General features: G+C 44.4%; 1 protein-coding gene and 1 long non-coding RNA gene across 2 annotated transcripts in view; one reads left to right on the forward strand and one right to left on the reverse strand.

The window, feature by feature from the left end:
* The window catches only part of Suclg2 (succinate-CoA ligase GDP-forming subunit beta), a 252,835-nt gene extending 248,923 nt beyond the window's left edge, over positions 1 to 3,912 (reverse strand). The window contains exon 1 of the mRNA XM_050160274.1: positions 3,745 to 3,912. Within this exon, the coding sequence (XP_050016231.1) occupies positions 3,745 to 3,834 (90 nt within the window). The 5' untranslated portion in view covers positions 3,835 to 3,912. The remainder of the gene's footprint in view (positions 1 to 3,744) is intronic.
* A 116-nt stretch (positions 3,913 to 4,028) lies between these two features.
* Positions 4,029 to 5,601, forward strand: LOC126512484 (uncharacterized). The gene is made up of 2 exons (XR_007595056.1): positions 4,029 to 4,432; positions 5,396 to 5,601. It is a non-coding gene; the product is annotated as an uncharacterized lncRNA (long non-coding RNA).
* The last annotated feature ends 15,808 nt before the right edge of the window (positions 5,602 to 21,409 follow it).

A 21,409-nucleotide genomic window follows, 5' to 3' on the forward strand; every position in this document is an offset into this window, starting at 1 on the left:
ACGGAAGACGGACAATAAACAAGGAAGATGGGGTGTGTGCTACAAACTGCAGTGAGGCAGAAAAGACACAGACAGCAATCACGGGTAGAGAAGGAGCCCATCAAATGATCTGGGAAGGGTCTTTAACACTGAATCAGAGAGCTGAAGGTAGCACACGAGAGAGGGGTCAGAGGGAACCCTGCTTCCAGAAGAGATCAGCACGTGGCCCAATGAAGGTCAAGCTCAACAAGTGGAAAAAGGAAGCCTATGAGTGTGAGGAGGGGTGACGGTAAACTCCAGTGGCCCGTGTTCTTTCTTTCCGTCCTCTCAGTGGACATATTTCAGTGACTTTCTGGGCTCAGTGCCTGCAGAACCTAGCCAGGCAACCAGGGTGACAAAGCTCGGGCTACCACGGGCCTGTGCACTTAATCGTGTTCCCATAAAAGCAGTGCCTCCTTCAAGGTCAACAAAGGCAATCTGGGGCAGGAGCTGTCACTCACAGGCCTTCCACACGCAGAAGGTCAAAAGTTAACATCTGAATTTAACTGAATCCAGCATCTTCTTTAACTGCAAGTATTGTGGCTGGCTGTCCCTTGTTTGAAGGGAAGGATGTTTGGTTGGCTGTTGTTGTTTTAAAAACTAGGAATAGGGAAAAAGGAGGACACTTATTCCCCAGGGCAATCGGCAGACACAGGTAAGCCACAACTTGAAGCAGTCTCCTGACTTCGTTTAGCTGGTAAAAACTTGTACAGGCCTTTTAGCCCTTCACTTCTAAAACTCATGCATAGCTGGATTTGGTGGCATACACCTTTCTTCCCAGCATCTGGGTGGCAGAAGCAGGCAGATCTCTGTGAATTCAAGGCCAGCCTGATCTACAGAGTGAGTTCTGGGGCTCATAGTGAGACTCTGTTTCAAACAAACAAAACCAAAACCAAAAAGCATACATCCGTCTCCATGTTCCAGAAGGAGCAGAGCACTGAGCTGCGGTCCATTCTCCTGAAGTAGCCAACAGCAGAGGCATGGGTAGGAGCAGTTTCTTTTGACAGTATATAATCCCCTGGGCTTCACAGGGAACTACACATCAGTAACCCCAAATTAGGACCTGAAATCTGGGCATCCCTAAGAAAACAAGCTTCCCTGAGCTTCGCACAGGCATCATGAAACAAATATACTTTTAAGTGTCATTGCTACCTGGACTGAGGTTACAGCTATTGGAACAGTGATCGCCTTACCAGGCACAATGGGTCAGCTGTGAGTGACCCAGCTGCTTTCACATTGTACAAACTTACCAAGCTGTTGACGGTCAATACGTCACCTTGACAGAGCTAGAATCACCTAGGAGACCAATCTCTGGGCACACCTGTGAGGGCATTGCTAGATTAACTGAGGTCGGAAGAGCCACTCTGAATGCAGGTGGCACCCTTCCCTAGGTTGTACCCAAACTGCAAAGAAAGGAGCACAGCATTCGTCTCCCTCTGCTTCCTGACTGTGGATACAATGGGACCCATTGCCACAAGCGCCTGCGGCCTTTCCTTCCCCCAGGACGGACTATACACTCAGACTGTGAGCCAGAGTGAGGCCTGCCTTCCTTAGCTGCCTTTTCGGGCATTCTGCTACAGCAAACACAAGGGTGTGCATCACGTCTTAGTTTTCAACCTAAGAATTAAACAAAGACCAGGAATGGCAGCACACGCCTTTAATACCAGTAATTGGAAGTCAGGTGAAAGCAGACCCGAGTTCTAGGGCAGCCTAGTCAACATAGGCCAGCCAGAGCTACATAATGAGACCCAGTCTCAAAAAAGAAAAAAAACTAAATAAAGCCACCTTATGGAACAGGTTGTCTGGGCTTTCGTGTGCCTGCCTGCAAAGCTATTTACTCCCAATCATGTGGCCCTGTTTGGTTTCATTATGGGTTCGTCAGTCCTGGAAATCATCTGTCTTACTATAGTATCTGTAATCTCTCACCTTCCTGCCCCCAACAAAGTAAAGTCCCATGTAGTTAAGGGTTCTGTCTGCTTTGCTCATAACCAAGTCCAGGGCCTGGAGCAGACCTCCCTGCTAGTGTAGAAATGGCCAAAGACAGCCCTATAAAGGACACAGTATCAACCCAAAGTCAAAACAGTCAAGTTGAGGGCAGAAGTAAAAAATAATCAATGACATTAAGAATCAAAAATACATGTCTAATGTTAACCCCAGAGAGGGATGTTATTCTATGGGTAATTTCATGAAATCAGTTAGAGTTGTAGAAAGTGAGTCTTTTATCTTGGTCCACCCACCCGTTTGCTTGTTTGTTCGTTTGTTTTTTGTTTTTTCACAAGGCCTGGTACAAAAGAGATCTGAGACACTCGTGCTTGGGGAGCAAGTGTCCTTCCCCCTGGTCCTCTCCCAGCCCCACTGTCATCTTCTAAGCCTGAATGATAAATAATAATAAGTCCATAAAGTATATTATTACCCAGTGCAGGTAACAGGTCTTCTCACCCAGTCGGCTGGCCAGCCAGTCTCTCCCAAGGATTCCAAGGTTTCCATTTTGGATAGGGAAGATGATAACACACTTCAGCTAAATGGTCTATGTTTGGGGCTCCTCTGAACAATCATTTCCTAGTCTTCATGTTTCACTAGGCTCCGTGCTTCTCATCACTTCACATCTACTGAAACAGCACCACAGGTCTTGTTTTCTATCACCTCGCCTCGCCCTACTGTAGCAGGTATGGGTGATCTTAGACAAACCGCCATCCCTGTCATTTACCCGCCATACTGTCAAGTGCCTATTAAGAATATTACAGTAATAAGTATTAGCACCTCCTAAATTCCCATTAACAATAACAGAGAAACGGAATGTCAGGGAATGAAAAGGGGGAAAAAACCCGTTCTCTGGTGTCATAATTAGCCAAAGCTTAGAATAACTCAAAAGATCATTATTAGTAACTTTTCTTCCAGTTTTCTTAGTGTCCTATGCCTGCCTTGGTTAAAATACGACAATGTGCCTCTCATTGAACTAGGAAGGTTTTTTTTTTTCCCCTGAGGGAGGAGCAATCTAGAGAAAGTAGACCAGCAGTTACAGGACTTCTTTAAGCGTCAAGGCCAACTCAGTGTCCCCGCCATCCCCCAAGAACTCCGGCTACTGAGAAGCTTGCCACCTGTAGAAGGTAAACCGGGTCAGCGTGGCGCTGGTCAGAGTCCAGCACTGATAACTCAAGTCTCCATGTGGCGTGAACAGAGTAGGCAGGGTCTGAGAAGTTTTGACACAGGCCATTCACAGGAGAGAGAAGAGGAACCCACTCCCACTTTTTCCTCCTGGACCCCTGCATTGCCCCAGAGAGGAGCACACAGCGGCTGCGCAAGCAACAACCTGCAGAGTTCACTCTGGCAGGTGAGCAGCCCCTGGAGCCGCTGTTTTTCTGGCGTGTGGAGCACGTGGTTGGCCTGGCGACCTTCAAGCTTAGCGAGGCCCCCAAGGCTGAGCCAGGAAAGGACTGGAAAAGCTCTGGATTCCAACGGTGCGAGCAACTTTCGCAACCCGGTGTCAGCGCGGGGTTCCAGCGCCCACGCGGCCCGGGGCCGCGGAGGGGACCCGGTCGTCGTGGGATGTGCACTCTGGCCCCCGCGGTCTCCGCGACCTCCCGTGGGGAGTGGGCCGGGTCCTGCTACACCAGGGACCAGCGGCGCCGCGGGGAGCACGGGGTTCGCGAGGGATCGCACGGGGCGAAGAAGCCGCCGAGCAGAGGAACCACAGCGGGTGGCTCGCGTCGTCCCAGCCACGCTCACCTGGGACCTGACCGCCAGGAGCCGCGGCCGCAGCGCTTGCTCTCGCAGAAGCTTGCCGGCCTGTACCGCGATGGCCACCGGGGACGCCATCTTAACCAGGAACCTGTGGAGAGGCCGCGAGGGCGGAGGGAGAGGGTGGGGAGAGGGAGGGAGTGAGGTCTGGCGGAGGCGGCAGGCGGAGGCGGGTCGAGGAGAGGAGGGGAGGGGAGGGGAGGGGGGGGGGGGGGGGGGGGGGGGAGGGGAGGGGCGGGCCGAGGAGGGGAGGGGAGGGGCGGGGCGGGCTAGGGAAGGGAGGAGGAAGGAGGAGGTCAGAGGGAGCAAGCGGGGTGAGGGAATTGAGGAGGGGAAGGATTGAGAATGGCTGGAGGGTAGAGGAACCCACCCACGTCCTCCCACCACCACCACCACCCCACTGGAGGCCGTGGGGCTTCCCAGAGCTTACAACATCTTGCCTGACTTCCAGGCAAAAACTGATCTCAGCCCCAGGGACACTGACTTAAACTGGCCCTGGGAATGACAGATTAGAGATTGTTTCTGGGCAGTGAGGGCCCCTAGGTCTGGCCCTAGGAACTGATACTATTATCAAAGGACACCTCCTGGAGAAAGGAATGTTCCAAGGGAAGGAATTAGGACCGGTGCTGCCCATGGGCCCTCTAGGGCAGATGAAGCTGCTGAAGTTTGAGGGGAGGTAGGTAATTTGTTGTTTTAGGTGATAGTGACTTGTTTAGTTTTGGTTTTTGAGATAGGGTTTCAAATACTTTTCTTGTACCAGAAATTCACCTAGAACTCTTGACCCTGCCTCTACTTCCCAAATGTGATGGCTATGGAGAGGCACCACCCTGTCGCTCTTGTGAAAGTAATGGAGGTTTCCAGGCCTGTCTTAGAGACTTGTGCGTTCTTGCAGGTTAACCTTGAATTAATGAAAAGCTATCGCCAGATTTCCTACTCAATTATGAGGAAAGTGTTTGTTTAGACTGGCTACGATGCACTTACATAAACTAAAAATCACAATAACAGCCGCTGTGTGCCAAGCACTGAACAGTGATGAACCCATTTAATCTTTGTGGCAATCTAAACAGGTGAAGTTTCTATACTTATTTTGCAGAAGAGGAAACTGAGGTACACAATGGATTAAAAAACTTAGCAGAAGCAGGTGATTGAGAAGTACATATGAAACTCAAATTCATGCTTCAACCCCCAGTACTACCTGAGGATATTTTTAGTCGGGTTTTCCAAACCTTCCTCATTCTTGCATATGTGATCATGAGACAGAGAGATCGGAGACATTATAGCAACTCTGCACTCACAATAGTGTCTTCTGTCCTCTTCCTTTAAACTCATATTTGGTATAATTTCACATTGACAGAGAAACTGCAGGAACATTACTCCAAAAGGCCCCAAATGTCTTTATGCAGCATCACCCAGGAGTTACATATTGGCCTGTAACTGTCCTTGATAACCCATTCCTCCTCATTTATTCTGTCTTCGTCTATTCTCTCTCTCTCTTTGTGTGTGTGTGTGTGTGTTGTATGTATCTCATGTGGCCAGGAAGCCACCTGTGCCTTGCTCTTTGCCATCTCATTCTCTAGAGACAAAAATATCTCTGAACTAGTATAGCAGCCAGCAAAACCCAGTGATCTTGTCTTTGCAGGCACCAGCACCGGACTTACAGTGGAATGGCTACAGATGGACTTTTACATGGGTCCTGGGGATCTGACTTCAATACCCATGCTTGCACAGCAAGCGGTCTTGCCCACTGAGCCATTTTTCCCCCCAAGTTCAAGTGTCTGTTGATTGTTACAGTTTGAATCCGTGATAGCCACACCACCATGAATACATTGATTTTGTCCAAGTCTATGGAATTTTGTTAAATCGACTCTTTGCCTTTCCCCATGACTTAACCATTTGTATCAATATTATTAATGGATTGGGGCCATTATTTGCAAAACAAACAAAAATGGGGTAAGTTACATCTTTTGAGTAAAAACCTCAGAGCAGAATGAGTTGGTATAGCTGTGAGCATCTGCATGTGCTGAGGGAGGTCTTCAAAGAATGAGAACACCAGGAATGTCAGGCCGAGCGGGATAAGAATTTGGGTCAGTATTCCAAAGAGAGCAAGGGGACACAGCAGCAGCTGCCTGAGGGGAGAAGTTTATGGGATGCACCTCATTATAACGATCTCATTAAGGGATAATTAGTCTTCCCATCTCTTTGTCATTTCTTCAGCATGTATCAGCTTTACTGGGGCAGGGGTGGAGATAGTCTGCTGCCCATGTGGTTGGCAAACCCTACTGAACAAACTCTTAAGGAAGTTTTGGACAGTTTCGGTAGCCATTTCTCTACCCCAGGCTAGAAGTACAACTCAGATTTTGTGTGTGTGTGTGTGTGTGTGTGTGTGTGTGTGTGTGTGTATTGCTAGGAAGAAATAGTTTTTCCTTAATGGGATGCAGCAAAACCCTGATACTAACATCATCTCCCCCCTTTCCCTATGGTATTTGAAATATTAAGGAAGAGCAATGTGATGGTTCCTTTCTTCAAAATTAGTGTGTTAAAGGAAAGGGTCCAAAACTGAGCATAAAGGGGAGATTCCATCCTCTATGTTCTCCAAGCTAAGCTATCTAACACAGAAGCCAGGCTTACATATACAATCATACACATAGCTGCTTGTGGCTGTCGTTTAATTCTCATGGGAACCCTGATAAGGAGGCCCTCCTATAGTCCAACTGTGCTGGGCAGCAGAGAGTTCCTCACCTCATGGCATTTAAAGTTCTCCATACTTCTTAATTCTCCCAGGGTCACACAGCTGGGGACCAGACTCCCCGAAGCTGAAGTATCACCCCTGTCCTTCACAGCATCCTCTTGACCTGAGTGGATTTGAATTTTCTTCTCATTTGCCATTAACGGTTGACAGTTTACTAAGTCAGGGCAGAGTTCGTGATCACATGATTGCAGAGTAATGAGCAAAGACAGCAGAAAAGGGACACGCAAACAAAGTAAAGAAACAAGTACCTGGGGCTGGGAGAGAACTCAAAAAACAATTGCCCAATAGCTCTTGGTCAGAGGTCCTTTTATGTTCTGGAAACAGACCAATTTGGTAGCCCCGGGTATGTAAAGTAGACATCCAGTCAGGATGAACCTGACTGACTAATTTGGCCATGCATGAGGGAATTGTACTTGGTCAAGAGATTAAATACACAGAGACTCTGAGAAAAAGCCTAAAAACAAGAAGAGTGGGGAGCCCATCAAAAAGTCCTCAGCTGAAGAAGGATGTAAAAAGAGCAAAGATCAATGGGTAACTGAAATCTAAGTAAAACAGAACCTCCTGAATTTCTGTTTCATGCACTGATTATGCTAAGTTGACCGTGAAACCTCAGTATTTTCAGAGCTGACTACCAGTCCCACCAGGATTTACAACACTGTTGTTTTTCTTGGGCATGTAACCCTATAGAATAGGGGTTCCCTTGCTTCTGATTGCTGCCATTACTCTTATTGGTCCATTATCTCAGTGAGAATGAATCCAAGATCCTTTTTAATGGGGTATCAGGATGTGTCTCAGTGGGTAGAGTGCTGGTACAGCATACACGGAAGCTGTGGACTTGATGCTCAGGACTGCATAAAACCAACCATGGCACCTGGCGGCATATACCTTTAATCCCAGAGCCTTGGAGCTGAAGGCAGAAGAATCAGAAATTCAAGGTCATTCACTGTTAGTAGAAAGCTCAAGGCTAACCTGGGATACAAGAGACTTTGTCTCCAAAAACAAAATAACAAAAGTATCCCAAAACGAATGCTTAAGCTTTGTGAGAATTTTGAACATGCTGCCAGAATTACCAACAGCCAATTTAATGTGTCATTGCTAGGCTAGGAAGCTGGGGAGAAAAGGGACAGGGGATACAGCTGAGGTCGGTGTGTGTGTGTGTATGAGTGTGTGTATTAGTTTCTTTCTTTTGCTATGATAAAAAAAAAAACATAGCCAAAGACAACTTGAGGAAGAAAGTGTGTACTGGCTGGTTTTATGTCAACTTGACACAAGCTAGAGTCATCAGAGAGGAAGGAGCCTCAGTTGAAGAAATGTCTCCATGAGATCCAGCTATAAAGCATTTTCTCATTTAGTGATCGATCAGGGAGGATGCAGTCCATGGTGGGTGGTACCATCCCTGGGCTGGTGGCCCTGAGTTGGTTAAGAAAGCAGCCTGAGCAAGCAAGGGGAAGTAAAGACTACCACACTAAAGTGCCTGTGTACTAGTTTACCCAGGCGGATGGCAGGCACCTCAGCAGCAAGAAACACAAGGTACTCTGACCAGTCCCCTACATCCCAGGGGTAAATGAAGTTATAGCCCTCCAGAATGCCATAGAAACATGTTGCCCGACATCTTGATATCCATCCTCCAACTGCAGGCCAAGCTGTCAGACAGCAGCGGTACCAGCGGAAGCCACCAGGTCCCCTGAACATCACTGCTTCTTCCCCAGGCTTTCCTACATGGCCGTCTCACTTCTCTTCCTTCCTTCTTTTTCCTTCCTTCCTCTTTCTTCTCCTAGGGCTGTCAGAATGGCTATCCCACAACCTGTGTGATCCCTTAGAGATCAATCCTCACCTCAGACTCAATCTGTTACTCTAGGGAGAGTGCCAAGACACCAAGAAATCCAGCTGTCACCCACAGTGTCCCAATGTCCCTCTATTATGATTTTGAGATCAATCCTTCCGTGGGCCACGGGCTCCTGTCAGTCTCTTAGGACAAGAGAACAGGGTTTAGAGTCTGGGGTCTGTTGCAGTGGCCCCAAAGCCCAAAGATCAAGTCACAAGTGCCAGACAGCACAGCCTCTGAAGGGGAGACTGGGCCCAAATAGTGTTTTACGGCTCCATCACTGGGCTTGGTGCTAGAGACTGTGGGTCAGTTTTAAGTAGTGGAATTGGTCCTTCTCAGGACTCCTGGTTAACTACACTCTGAAGGTCCCTCCTACTGTCTCTGTTAGCAATGCCCTGTACTTCTGTTTTGTCATATTCAAACTGCTTTCAACACATGCCCCCACTCCCCGTTCAGTTCATTTAACATATGCATGTTTTTCCTTGAGGGAGTAGATTTGGTCTCCCGTTTGGTATGACATTTCTTTGAGCACCAAATCTAATCTGAAAAGAAAGAAATGGCAGGGGGAAATGGAAGGAAGGAAGGGAAGGAAGGAAGGAAGGAAGGAAGGAAGGAAGGAAGGAAGGAAGGAAGGAAGGCATAGCCATTCATACAGGTAAGCCTCATCTCATGACCTTGCAATCCAGTAGCCCTGACCTCTCCCACACCTCAAAATGAACTGGGTGATGGGAAAATTTGACCAAAGAATGGAAGCTTAAACTACAATACCATTCTACAGCTGATCTAAAGGGTGTTGTGTATGAGCCTTCATGGTCCCCTACCAGGATAAGATCGATAAAAAGGAGAACCAAAGGGGGCATCTTTGAGGTGGGATCAGACTGAAGCATAGACATATGCATCAGGCAAGCCATGAACAGCTTCACTGTGACTCAAAGCCTTCCTAACTGCGGGTGGGTCCATTCTTTGTGAAAGGGACTATTAGGCTGATGAAACACTGCCTAAGAGTGTGCTTGAGATCCCAGAGGTTGATGTTTGCCAGGCTTTAAAGTTCTCTGTGTGTCTGCTTCTTTAGTTTATACATCCATGAGCCTTAGTTTCCCCATCAGTGCTGTGCAGACAGCTTCCTAGAACAGGGAGTTCACACTGGGGTACGTCTCATAAACTCTGCACACCTCCAAAGTATTAGATTCCAAAGGCCCACTTTGCAGTTAGAACAGTCTGCCTACACTTCCTTATTCTTTTGAGGGAAATAAAAACAACAGTAGGCCATAGCCTTCCCTTTCATCTCAGCCGGCTATGCTGACAGTGAAATGATGTGTTCATTTTCATATCCACGCTGATTACTCCGGGGCCCCCACTTTGCTAAAGGCACATGTCATGCAGCATTGCAAAGGGTTGCTGCACCCAGCAGTTGCAGTGGCTGCTTACCATTACCTTTTTATTTAAGCGTAAAAGCCATTTGACAAATACAAACTCATTATAACCAGCAGAGCTGAATGCAATTTTTAAAGAAACAGTGCTAATTTTCATGAATTACATATTTGAGCCCATGCTGCTGCATGTCAGGGATGAAGATTACCGTTGCACTGATGAAAGGAAGGGCATTCGTGAGTTTCCTTTGGTTGTTTCTATTTTAATGGGTAACAGATTTCTTGAATTCACAGACAGGCAATGTCACTGATGCAATTTGCGACACCCACTTTAACCAAGGTTTCGCTGGTGTCATTTGCCAATGGTACACAAAAAGGCTTCCTCTGTGGGGAAGATAATTCTGCCTCTTAAACAGTCTATTAAAATGATTCCTTTGGGAGTGGAAGAGGGTATTTCTCAGTGTAGATTATTGACAGGATGAATGGGACTCTGGATGTGACCTCTGGCTTTGACAGAAGGAGAAAAACGAAAGCAATTTTGATCGCTTTTTCCACCAGTTTATTTAAATAAGAATGTGCATAGAAGGGATCTAAAACTAAAAGTGCCCCCTCTTTTAAAACTGCTGCGAGCTCAAGAGAAATCCTTAAGTTCTGGAGAGAACTCGAGGGACAGGAGTTACAGAGTAAGGAAAAAGGCAGCGAGTGTCATTTACTCTCAGGAGCTACAGCTGAGGACAAGGGCAACAAAAATCTGGAAGTGGGGAATGAGGTAGCATTGGGTGTGGTTTCATGTCAGGGAGTGTGGAGATCAGTGACAAAGATGGTGGAATTTGGTGCAGAATGATTCCACAAAGGACTGGGCGGGGACAGGGGACAGAAAGAAGAGAGTGGCACCTGGTCGATTGTGGGAAAGGAATTCCCTTCAGAAATAAGACCCACGTTCATGTCCAGTGTAGTGAGAGCCCTCTGGACTCAGCACCTCCAGTGTTGGTAAAAGCTGACTTTTTAAGTTGCTGGAGTAAGAATTAAAGAAGCATTTCAGATGCTGTCTGTCAGCTGGGAGATGCTGTGGAGGCTTTCGCTATTCTGAGAGCCAAGGTAGCAGATGGACCACTGAGGCGGCCTCTCTTTACACCACACAACTGGAAGGTTTTGGTGCTGGGGTTGAATCCAGGGTGTTGGGAATTAGCCATGATTTTTAACAAAATATTCAGTCTTCACATACTAAAAAACTAAGAGAAACAGGGGAATTGGTTATCGTAATAAGCAACTATAACTCAAGGGTGATCCTATTTTATAGTCAATATAAAATTTATTAATAATGTACATGTACTTGGAGACTATATCTTCCAAACTCACTCACACTCTACTTTAATCTTCCTATTTATCTCAGTTTGGAGCAGACTCTTTCTATATTTAAGAGCTGTAACTACCCTCCCTGAACTCAGACAGGTAAAACCTGAACACCTCTTTTTTATTCTACTCACAGGACAACACCATGATAACTTATAGTTCTCAGATACAAGGAGACGGGGAGAGAGAGGACCCTGAGAGACACCGGGGAGCTCCATGTAGGACTTGTCCTAAGGCAGATTCCTGTTTCCCACCTGCTCTAGGCAGAGGCCAACCTCCCTTCCAGAGAAGAAAGATGAAACCTTAGCGGTAAGAGCCCATCTCTTCGGGTTTGACTGAAGCCTTTGGATTTCAGATTTAGTTATTTTCAATGTGGTCTTTGGCCTAATGGTTAGGCTGTAGAAACCCATTTTTCCTGTGGTATGGGGTACCTTGGGTGCCAGGTGAGTTTAAACAGCAGCGATGGACATGAATTGCTACTCAGCATGTAACAGCAAATGCAACATTAGAGGAAAATGAAATCAGCGCTTATGGAACGGCCACTCTTACCAGTCTTCTTGCAATCAACAGGTCATTAAATCTGGGCATCCCGCCAATAACGGATGCACTAGCTATATATCTTGGGATCATCAGCCACCCCCCGAACATTGTAACTTATAACTTAGATGGTCAGCAATATATGCTGGACTCGGCTGTCCACGTATTCAGGTGTGTGTGCTTAGCTGGTGCCTGACAGAGAGGCGTAGTTTTTGAGGGCTGGCTGTTAGCAGGCCCATCTCTGAATCTCCCCTACATGAGACCAAGTCCTCCAGCAAGCTGCTGGATACCTACTGTCCTGGAGCTCTCAGGCCTCCCTGCCTTCTGTCGTGTCCTGCTGTCCTCTCTATGAATTATCATACCACTAGCGGATCACAGGGCCACAGAAGCCACAACGGAATCATGTGTGTCTCCTAGGAGGAGAGAGAGCCTCAGCAGTGGCTCTTACACGTAGCTGTGTATCATCATCACTTTGGACCACTCTTCGAAGCTTCTGATTTTGCGGGTCTGTTTGAGGCCTGGAGAATAGGCATTTTAGAAGGCAACTTTTCCCTACCTTTTGTTGTTGTTGTGATTGTTGTAGGTGGTGGGTCATAGAGATGGGGCATCCCTGTGGATAGAAGAAAATGGCAGCAGACACCTGGTTCTCCTCTCTCTTTTCTTATTTACCACACCCTGTTATCCTCCCTAACTTAACCCAGGCTCTCTAAACTCCAGTTATGTTTCATAAGAGGAAGGTATGTGCAGCAAGGCTCGAAAAGAAATCTCTACTCTGTCCTTGCCCTGCTCTTTGCAGGGCTAAGGGTCTCTTGTCCCTTTGTGTTTCAATCAACCCCTTCAGGGAGAGGGAGCCTGGAGGGCAAGGCTGAAGTTAGGTCATCGCAGTAGTAGACACTGGCTACTTTTGCTTTCTGTATGCTTCACCTTTAGGATTTTAGCATCAGTAACAAAGGGGTCTGCTTTCTTCACTGTTACATCTATGTCTCTGTCCACATCTTTACATTACATGTTTTCCTAATGCTCTATTGTACAGAGTCAAGCTAAGTTTCAAATTAGATATTTGTTCAGGGGCCAATCATTTCTTTCCCCCTCCCATTGAAATCAATAGCCACATGTAGGCACTAAGCACTTGTAATGTAGCTAGAGTAACAGGGCAAATGAATGCCTAGTTTTTACTTACATTTCATGTCATGCTAAGGCCCTGTCCTGGAGCTGGAGATTGCACCTAAGTCCTCAAGCTTGCTAGGCAAATCCTCTACTCCTGACACTGACCTCTATCCCTAGTCGTCCTTTGACTCTTATTTTGAAATGGGAATCTTACTAAATTGCCCAAGCAGGCCTTGAGCTTAAGATCTTCCTGTTCTCCCAAGTAACTGAGATTATAGCCCTGCCCATTAGGCCTGGCTTGCTCTAGACTTTGAACAGCCACTTTTGGCTAGTGACTACCTTGTCAGTTAGTGGAGGCCTGAGGATGTCCAACTTAAACATACAATTCTACACTACTACACCGTTTTCTTCATCAGGTTTCTGTGGCGCATAAGACAAGGCTTGGAATACTAAGAGCTCAGGAAGCCATTCCCCAGTCGCTGGTAAGGGAATGGAAACCCACCTAAGAATGGCAGAAAGCTTATGAAGGTAGCATTGGTGAGCCATTGTAGGCTAATAGGGTTTATTGTGTTCAGTACTATAATACACTTCATAATTGCTCCATTGAGGGGCTCAGTAGTGGAAGAGTTGCTGCTGCATATACTAGAAGCCTGTCTTGTGTGGGAGGCGGTTATACCTTTCTGCCTAGATAAAGCCAAGGGGCCAAGCACTGCAGTTACCCCGGGCTGGAACTATCCTCCCAGACAAGTAACTGAGTGGATAGAATGGATATGGGCTCTGTGTGAAATAAATCACCTCTCATTTAAGCCAATCAAGTCTGCTCATATTAGTCTTTCTTTCTGGGGGAAAATGAGAGTTGCTTAAGTCTGTTACATGGTGCTTAAAACAAGCAAACAAAAATGCCAAAACAAAATGTCCAAACACAAAACAGAAAAAGCTTTCAGAATTGTAGCCCTAACTCTGCTTCTGCCTGTTTTCCTTAATTACTGAAAGCGATGCTTTCTGTGTCATTTCTAACACAGCATGGACGCTCTGACCATCTCCGCAGTCTGGGATCCACCGCAAAGCCATAAAATAGCTGACCCAGGACATTCTCAGTGGAGACATAATGAGACTCAGATATTGCAGAAAGTGCTTATTTGGTTGCTTTTTATTTGATAGATATAAAAAGATTAGAAGCAGTAACACAAGGGAATCTAAGAGAAACTATATGTTTAAAAAGAGGACTAGAATTATAGCAGAAGTGAATAGATGACCCCTTCTCTGACCCTGGGCTTTGTTGATCTACCAGCAAAGCAAATGTGATTGTTACAGAAGTCCACTGACAGCCAAATCCAAGAGATAGATCAGCTTCTAAAGACATACTTGCTCCCCCACAGAAGGCAAGGCAGTGTCCTGGCTTCTTCAGCTGATCTCGGCAACCGTGGTCTGAAACACTGGATGCTGCTGTAGCAGCACAGTGAGATCAGAGCCCATCAGAAACTGGGTGGCCACAGGCTAAGGAAAGTGTAGCTGCAACCTGCTTCCGTAAGTTGTCACCAAGCTACAAAATCTATGTGATTTTCAAAATTTTTATCGTAAAAAGGTTTGAATCATATCAGATCAAGATTAGGGTAAGTTTCTAGAATAGTGATGCTTCCCCCACAATACAGCTAGAAGAGGAAAAACTAGAGGCAACTAGAGGAAAGGAAGATGGTGGGGTGGAGCTCACTACAAAATGCTGGCCAAATCAGTATAATTTCAATAAAATATGTCTAGTTTTACAATTAAACTTTAACTCCACTTATTCTAGCCAGAGACACCCAAAGACTGACTCTTATCAAAGTATACAAAAGGCATCAATCTCTAATAACAACAATATTCATGATGCTTTATACCTGTAGTGGTTTGAATAGGTGTGGTCCCCATAGACTCATGTGTTTGAATACTTGGCCTATAGGGTGTGGCACTATTATGAGATGTGGTCTTTTTTGAAGGAAATGTGTCACTATGAGAACCAGCTTTGAGGTCTCATATTGCTCAAGCAATGCCCAGTGTGGGACAGTTCACTTCCTATTGCCTGTGGATCAAGATGTAAAACTCTCAGCTCCTTCTCCAGTGGAACATGGTGGTGTACAGGGAGACACAGATGTTTGGCTGTTTGTCTCTGTATCTATTTCCATCAGTTACTAGATGAAGGCTCAATGATGACAATTGGGGTAGGTACTAATTTGATCACAGGAGATGGCCAGTTCAGGCTACATATCCACTATTGCTAGGAGTCTTAGCTGTGGTCATCGTTGTGGATTCCTGGGAGTTTCCCTTGCATCAGGTTTCTACCTGACCCTGAAAAGCATCCCATTTCCAGTCCTCTCTTTCAGTACTCTTCCCCCTTGACCCACTCTCAACAGGATCCCTCAAGTTCTCATGCCTACCTGCCCCCAGTTCATCCAGGAGGTCTCTTCTATTTCCCCTTCCCGGGGAGATCCATGTGCCCCCCCACCTTGGGCCCTACTTGCTACCTAGCATCTGAGTCTGTGCATTATAGCATGCATATAAGCTAATATCCACTTATGAATGAGTACATGCCATGTTTGTCTTTCTTGGTCTGGGTTACCTCATTCAGAGTGATTGTTTCTAGTTCTATCCATTTGGTTTCAAATTTCCTGATGTCATTGTTTTTAACAGCTGAGTAATACTCTATTGTGTAAATGTATCACATTTTTTAATCCATTCTTCAGTTGAGAGGCATCTAGGTTGTTTGAATGGAGTATTTATTAACTGTGGGCAGGACTGTACACAACAGAATATCAAGAAGCAGCTCTGACCTCCCGTTGGTTTGAGTTTTTAATGGCAAAATAGGCAATTTTGACATATACAGAAAGTAAGCATTATTTGCATAAGCGGAGAGATAACTGTTAAACGGTCAGGCAGTTGACTTTTAGCTCAGGTCACATTACCTAGAAATTTAGGGCTGGTCCAGAGGCCAGTTTGACCCGATACAGATGTAGCACCTAAAGTATTATTAGGAATACTTTCGTGAGATGGCATAACTCTACTTAAGTAGATTATTACAACAATTAATAATACCATCAAAAGAACATGACAGACCACTTAGGGGAGACTTTCATCTGCTTATGCTAATACTTACATTAATATTAATAGTTACATTTAAATTTTTGGTGACTTATATAGTATGGTAATAGTATGATAATACACAAATTCATATATGCATATGGTTTGGGTCCTTCATAATTCCTTTATATTTGTAAATCAATGTTTTGGAACAATCCCAAGTTTAAGGAAAATATTTTTGTAAATGTAATGGTTTTGAAGACCTGAGCAATTCTTTTTTTTTTTTTTTTTTTTTGGTTTTTCAAGACAGGGTTTCTCTGTGGCTTTGGAGCCTGTCCTAGATTAAAAAAAATAAATGTTGAAGAAAGAGCTCTGTAGACCAGGCTGGTCTCAAACTCATAGAGATCCGCCTGCCTCTGCCTCCCGAGTGCTGGGATTAAAGGCATGCACCACTACAGCCCTGCAGATCTGAGCAATTCTTATGCTTACACATTTTTAAAGCATTTGAGCTTTAAAATTGTGCTACCGTGTGAAATATGGTACCCTAAAACCCAGATGAGAAACATGAAAGAGGGGAGTCAATATGGTACCCTATGACCCAGATGAGAGATATGGAAGAGGAGAGTCGGTGTAACTTCTTGTACAGTGTCTGGCTTGACATAGTGGATCAACAATAGTGGGAACAGGGTTGCTTCAGGTTTACCTAAAGCTTGTTGCACTTTTGTGCCGTTTATCCGCGCAGAACACTCCAGAAATTCTTAAATTGCTTTGTATCTGCTTTGTACTGTTTGTACCCTTTTGTTATTGTATCCCAAGATGCATGGATTATTTAGGATAATGGTAAGATTAAAAAAAAATGTTGAAGAAAGATTTTTATTAAGAATCTGAATGTTTTCTCATTATATTGTTAATGTTGAACATTTATCTGTGATTTATGTGATTTGGTTAATGTGCACAAAAATCATAAGGGAAATTTATATTTCATCTTAATTCTTTTGATGTTGTAAACATGCTTTTTAAGAGAGATTATTTGAATATTTATGGCACCTGACTTGTAAAAAGAATTATTAAAAAATCCTTAGAATCATTAAATTCTGTCACTGTATTACTAGGTTAAAAAATAAGAAATAAAGAACATGGATAAGTAATTTAAGAAAAGGCAGTGAAAATAGTCACAAAAGAAGAAAAAGAATGATTATCTCCACTGATTATATTTGTGAAATGCAAAATAAAGCAAAATATTTCCTGTAAAGAAAACTGTAGACTGGCCAGGTGACATGTGCCTATAATTCAAGCACTTGAGGCTGAGGTAAGTTAGAGTTCAGCGTGGTCTACAGAGCCAGGATACACTATATAGAAAACATTAACTCAAATAATATCATGAATAAAAAATAAAATTTGACACATTTTTGTTTTGTTTTGTTTTTTGATGCATGGTTTCTCTGTATAATAACGCTGGCTGTCCTGGAACTCCCTCTGTAGATCAGGCTGGCCTGGAACTCACAAAGATCTGCCTGCCTCTGCCTCCCAAGTTTAAATGCATGTGCAATTTGACACATTTTAAAGTAAAGTTTTAGGGCTGTCAAAATGGCTCAGTGGGTAAGGGCACATCCTGTAAAACCTGACGACCTGAGTTCGAACCCCAGAATCTGCATGGTGGAAGGAGAGAACTGACTCCTACAAGCTTTCCTATATATGGTATACAATAATCTCCAATCTCCAATTATTAAATAAGCATAAAAACAAACTAAGAAAATAACAAAATTAAATGTGGGTACAGTAGGCAGGGCAGCAGAATGAACTTTTCTATATCTTGGTGGAAGCATAAACTTGTTATGTGCTGATAGAAGTCACTTTGAGGTGTGTGTGGTGTGTGTGCCCTTGAAAATTTTAGATCCTCCAGTTCAACAATTTTATTTATAAAATTTTTTAAAAAAATATTTAAATAAAAAGTAAGTTCAATTCATTCAGAAGCTGGGGGATAACTCAAAAAAATAAAGGGTCTGCTGTGCAAGCATAGGTTCAGATCCTCTGCATCCACATAAAAGTCAGGTGCCACAGCTTACATCTGAGCTCCAGTGCAGGACAGGATGGTTACAGGCAGATCTGGAGACTTGCTAGCTAGTTAGTCTAGCTGAAATGGCAAGTTCCAGTTTTCGTGAGAAGCTGTGTCTCAACCAATGAAGGAGAGAACAATAGAGAACACCTGATATCCACCTCTGACTTCCACATGCACCTGCATAGGCAAATATACCTGCTTATACATGTACACACACACACACACGCCAAAGTATATTCATTCAAAGGCATTAATTGTAGCATGATATAGCTAGTGAATAACTAATAAAAAATACATTAGAACTTTGGGTGGCACCAAAGCACATAAAAATTTACCTTAAAAGGTTATCTACACATTGGTAATATTTTTAGCTCTCTGAAAGTGATTTGTCACTGTTAATAGTTCAAGAAACTCTAAGCCATGTCTTTAATCCCAGCACTCGGGAGGCTGAGGCAGGCAGATCTCTGTGAGTTCAAGGCCAGCCTGATCTACAAGAGCTTGTTCCAGGACAGTCAGGATGTTACACAGAGAAACACTGTCTCAAAAAAACAAAAAAAAAAAAAAGGAAAAGAAAGAAGGAAAGAAACTAAGAAACTATCAATCTACCATATATTCATTTATCTACTTTCCATCCTAATTACCTATCTTGTAGGTGATGAACTGAACCTAGACTTCATGTATGCTAAGCATGTATCCCGCAACCAAAATACACTACAGCTCCATGTTTAAGTCCATGGTTATATATTAAAAAATACCCTTGACTTCATAAATATGCATGCCAAACACTGCTTCTATCGGTGGGAATCTAGTGTATATACAGAAATGTGTCTGTGTGTGTGTGTATCTGTATCAGTGTAGTCTTTGTAAATAGTTTTACTGGAACTCTGTCATGACTGTTTGTTCCTGTGTTGTCCATGGCTGTTTACCAGGTAAGAATGAGTCACTGTGACAACAACCATATAATGAAAAACTTGTAGCATCTGCACCAGAATATAAATTCACCAGAGTACACTCAGTGAGCGTAAATATTGTTGTCTGCTTTGTCTGTTACTAGATTCCCACTGCATAGAGAGCAGTGTTTGGCGTTTGTAGTACAAGCTCAATGGATATTTATGAAGTCAGGAATATTTTTTCATGTTTAGTGAGACTTTGTTTAGTTTGAAATTTGTTTGTTTGCTTGCTTGAAACAGGGTTTCAGTGCATAGACCAAGCTGGCATCAGACCTGCAGTTTTCTTGCTTTCTCTTCCCAAGAACAGGGCCGTAGGCACGCACGATCACATTTAGCTGGAATTTTAGCTGTTTCTTTCCCATGTAAAAAACAATTCTTCAATGAAAACAGATACTGTTTTCTGTTGCACTTTTATCAAATACAGTAGCTTAAACACCTAACAATGTAGGGAAATACGGATGATTATCAAACTTTAAAGAGAAGCGAAGGATTTCACAGATGACTCTAAATTTGGTTTTAAAGTGTCTGTGTGAAGTCAAGCATCCCAGTTTGCTTTCTGTTACTGTCGTAAACACCATGACCAAAAGTAATATTTCCAGGTCATAGTTCATTCAGTGAAGCCAGGGCAGGAACTCAAACATGAACCATAAACCAAGTGTAGTAATATGTACCTGTAGCACCAGCACTCAGGAGCTAGCAAGAAGATCAGAAGTTCAAGATCACCCTCAGCTACGTAGTGAATTTCAGACCAATCTAGCCTACTTGAGATTCTGTTTCAAAACCAGAAATAAACAAATGTAAGTTTTTTTTTTTAAATGTGTGTGTGTATACTTATGGAGGCCAGAGGAGGGCGCTAGATCCCCCTGGAACTGGAGATAAAAGTGCTAAGAAGGCACCTGACATAGGTTCGAGAACTGAACTCTGGTTCTCTGTAAGAGCAGCAAGCACTCTTAACTGCTAAGCCATCTCTCTATTCCCTGCAAATGATTTTTAAGGACTCAGAAGACCCTTTCGATCGTGTCACCTCCAAGTCCCACTTTAAAGAGCTCCGTGCTGACCGTTACTGTAAGTTACAGTGAGTTCTTTCTCCTTTGCTTCTACCTATTGCGCTGCTGTTTAAGTGCCCCTTTGCAGCCCTCTCAGTTCAGCTTTGTCTCATGGATGATTTGCATCCCCTGGATTTGGGACCCCTTGTTCTCAGGACAGGCCATGTAAACCCCACCTCTGCAAGCTTCTGCACACCTGTGGTCCCATCTTTTGGAGCCACATGACAATGTCATACTAATGTGCCCCCTGATGGCCTCACATCTGCTTAGTTCTCTTCCAGCGTCTATACACTTTGCCTTTCCAAGACTAAAGCAAGAAAAATGATCTGAGTGAAGTAAGCAGGCCGGGATGCTTAGCTTCTGCTGTCAGCCTGACGCAGGCCGGAATCACCTGAGTCTCAACTGAGGTATTTCCTAGCCCAGGTTAGGCAGTGCCTATGAGGTGGAAGGTTGTCTTTGTTGTGACCCAGCCCATTGTGGGCGACACCGTTTCCTGGGCAGGGGTCTCTGGACTCTCTAAGGCTAGGGAAACATAGCTGAATGCTAAGAGAGTAAGCAGGTAGCATAGGTTCATTTGTTTCTGCTCTTGATTGTGGACATGGTGAGAGTAGTTGTTTGAAACTTGAGCCTCTGGGATTGCCTTGCAAGGAGGGATTGTAACCTGGAACTAGAAACCGACTAAGCCCCTGTCTTCCCCTAAGTTGCTTTTCATCAGGGTGTCTGTCACAACAACAGAAAGAAAACCAGAACACAGCCTAAGAAGGAGTCCTGGGGACTGCTGCAATAAGACATGTTCCATCTAAAGGAAATGAGAAAGAAAAGGGAAACAGTGTCAAAGAAAAACCATTTTATTAAAGGCAGACCAGACAAAGGCAAGGTCATTGACAAAATCTGCTCTCCAGCCCTTCCAGTTCAGCCTGTCTGGTCACATCAGACACTTAAAACTTTCCTTGTAGCTCACAGGAGTCAAAGATGCAGGGAGGGATGGGAGAAGGTAAGTGCTAAATGAAGTTCAAAACTAGGATGGGTGATCTTGGGGATGGCTCATTTGGCAAAGTGCTTGCCTGGCAAGCATGGGGGCCCAGTTTTATCCCCCCAATCCCATGTAAAATGCTGAGCATGTACTCATAACCCCCGTGATGGGGAAAGGGGAAGCAGAGCCTTGTAGATCCTTGACGTTCATTGGCCAGTTTAGCCTATCCTACCTGCTGAAACTTCAGTCCAGGGAGAGACCATATTCCAAATAAAAAATGGAAGGTGCCTGAAGGGGCTGTGTTCTCATCTCCACACATGTGCTTGTATATTCTAGTACACACACATATTCATACATGCATACACACACACACACCACCCATATTAGACTAGGATGGGGGTAAATTAGGAATGAGGGGTAAACAGGAATTTGAGAAGGCAGCAAAAGCTGGAGCTTAAAAATGAAGAAAGAATGTCTGTGGTGACAGTTGTATAGTAATTTTTAGCATATTCTATATATATTTTTTGTAGTTCAGGTTAGCCTTGAACTCACAGTGTAACCAAGGATGGCCTTGAACTTCTGATCCTCATGTTTCCACTTCTCAAGTGCTGGGATTACAAGCAAGTGTCA

This window comes from Alexandromys fortis, unplaced genomic scaffold, assembly GCF_014885135.2.
Source record: "Alexandromys fortis isolate MF-2015 unplaced genomic scaffold, M_Fortis_MF-2015_v1.1 scaffold_111, whole genome shotgun sequence".
NCBI lineage: Eukaryota > Metazoa > Chordata > Mammalia > Rodentia > Cricetidae > Alexandromys > Alexandromys fortis.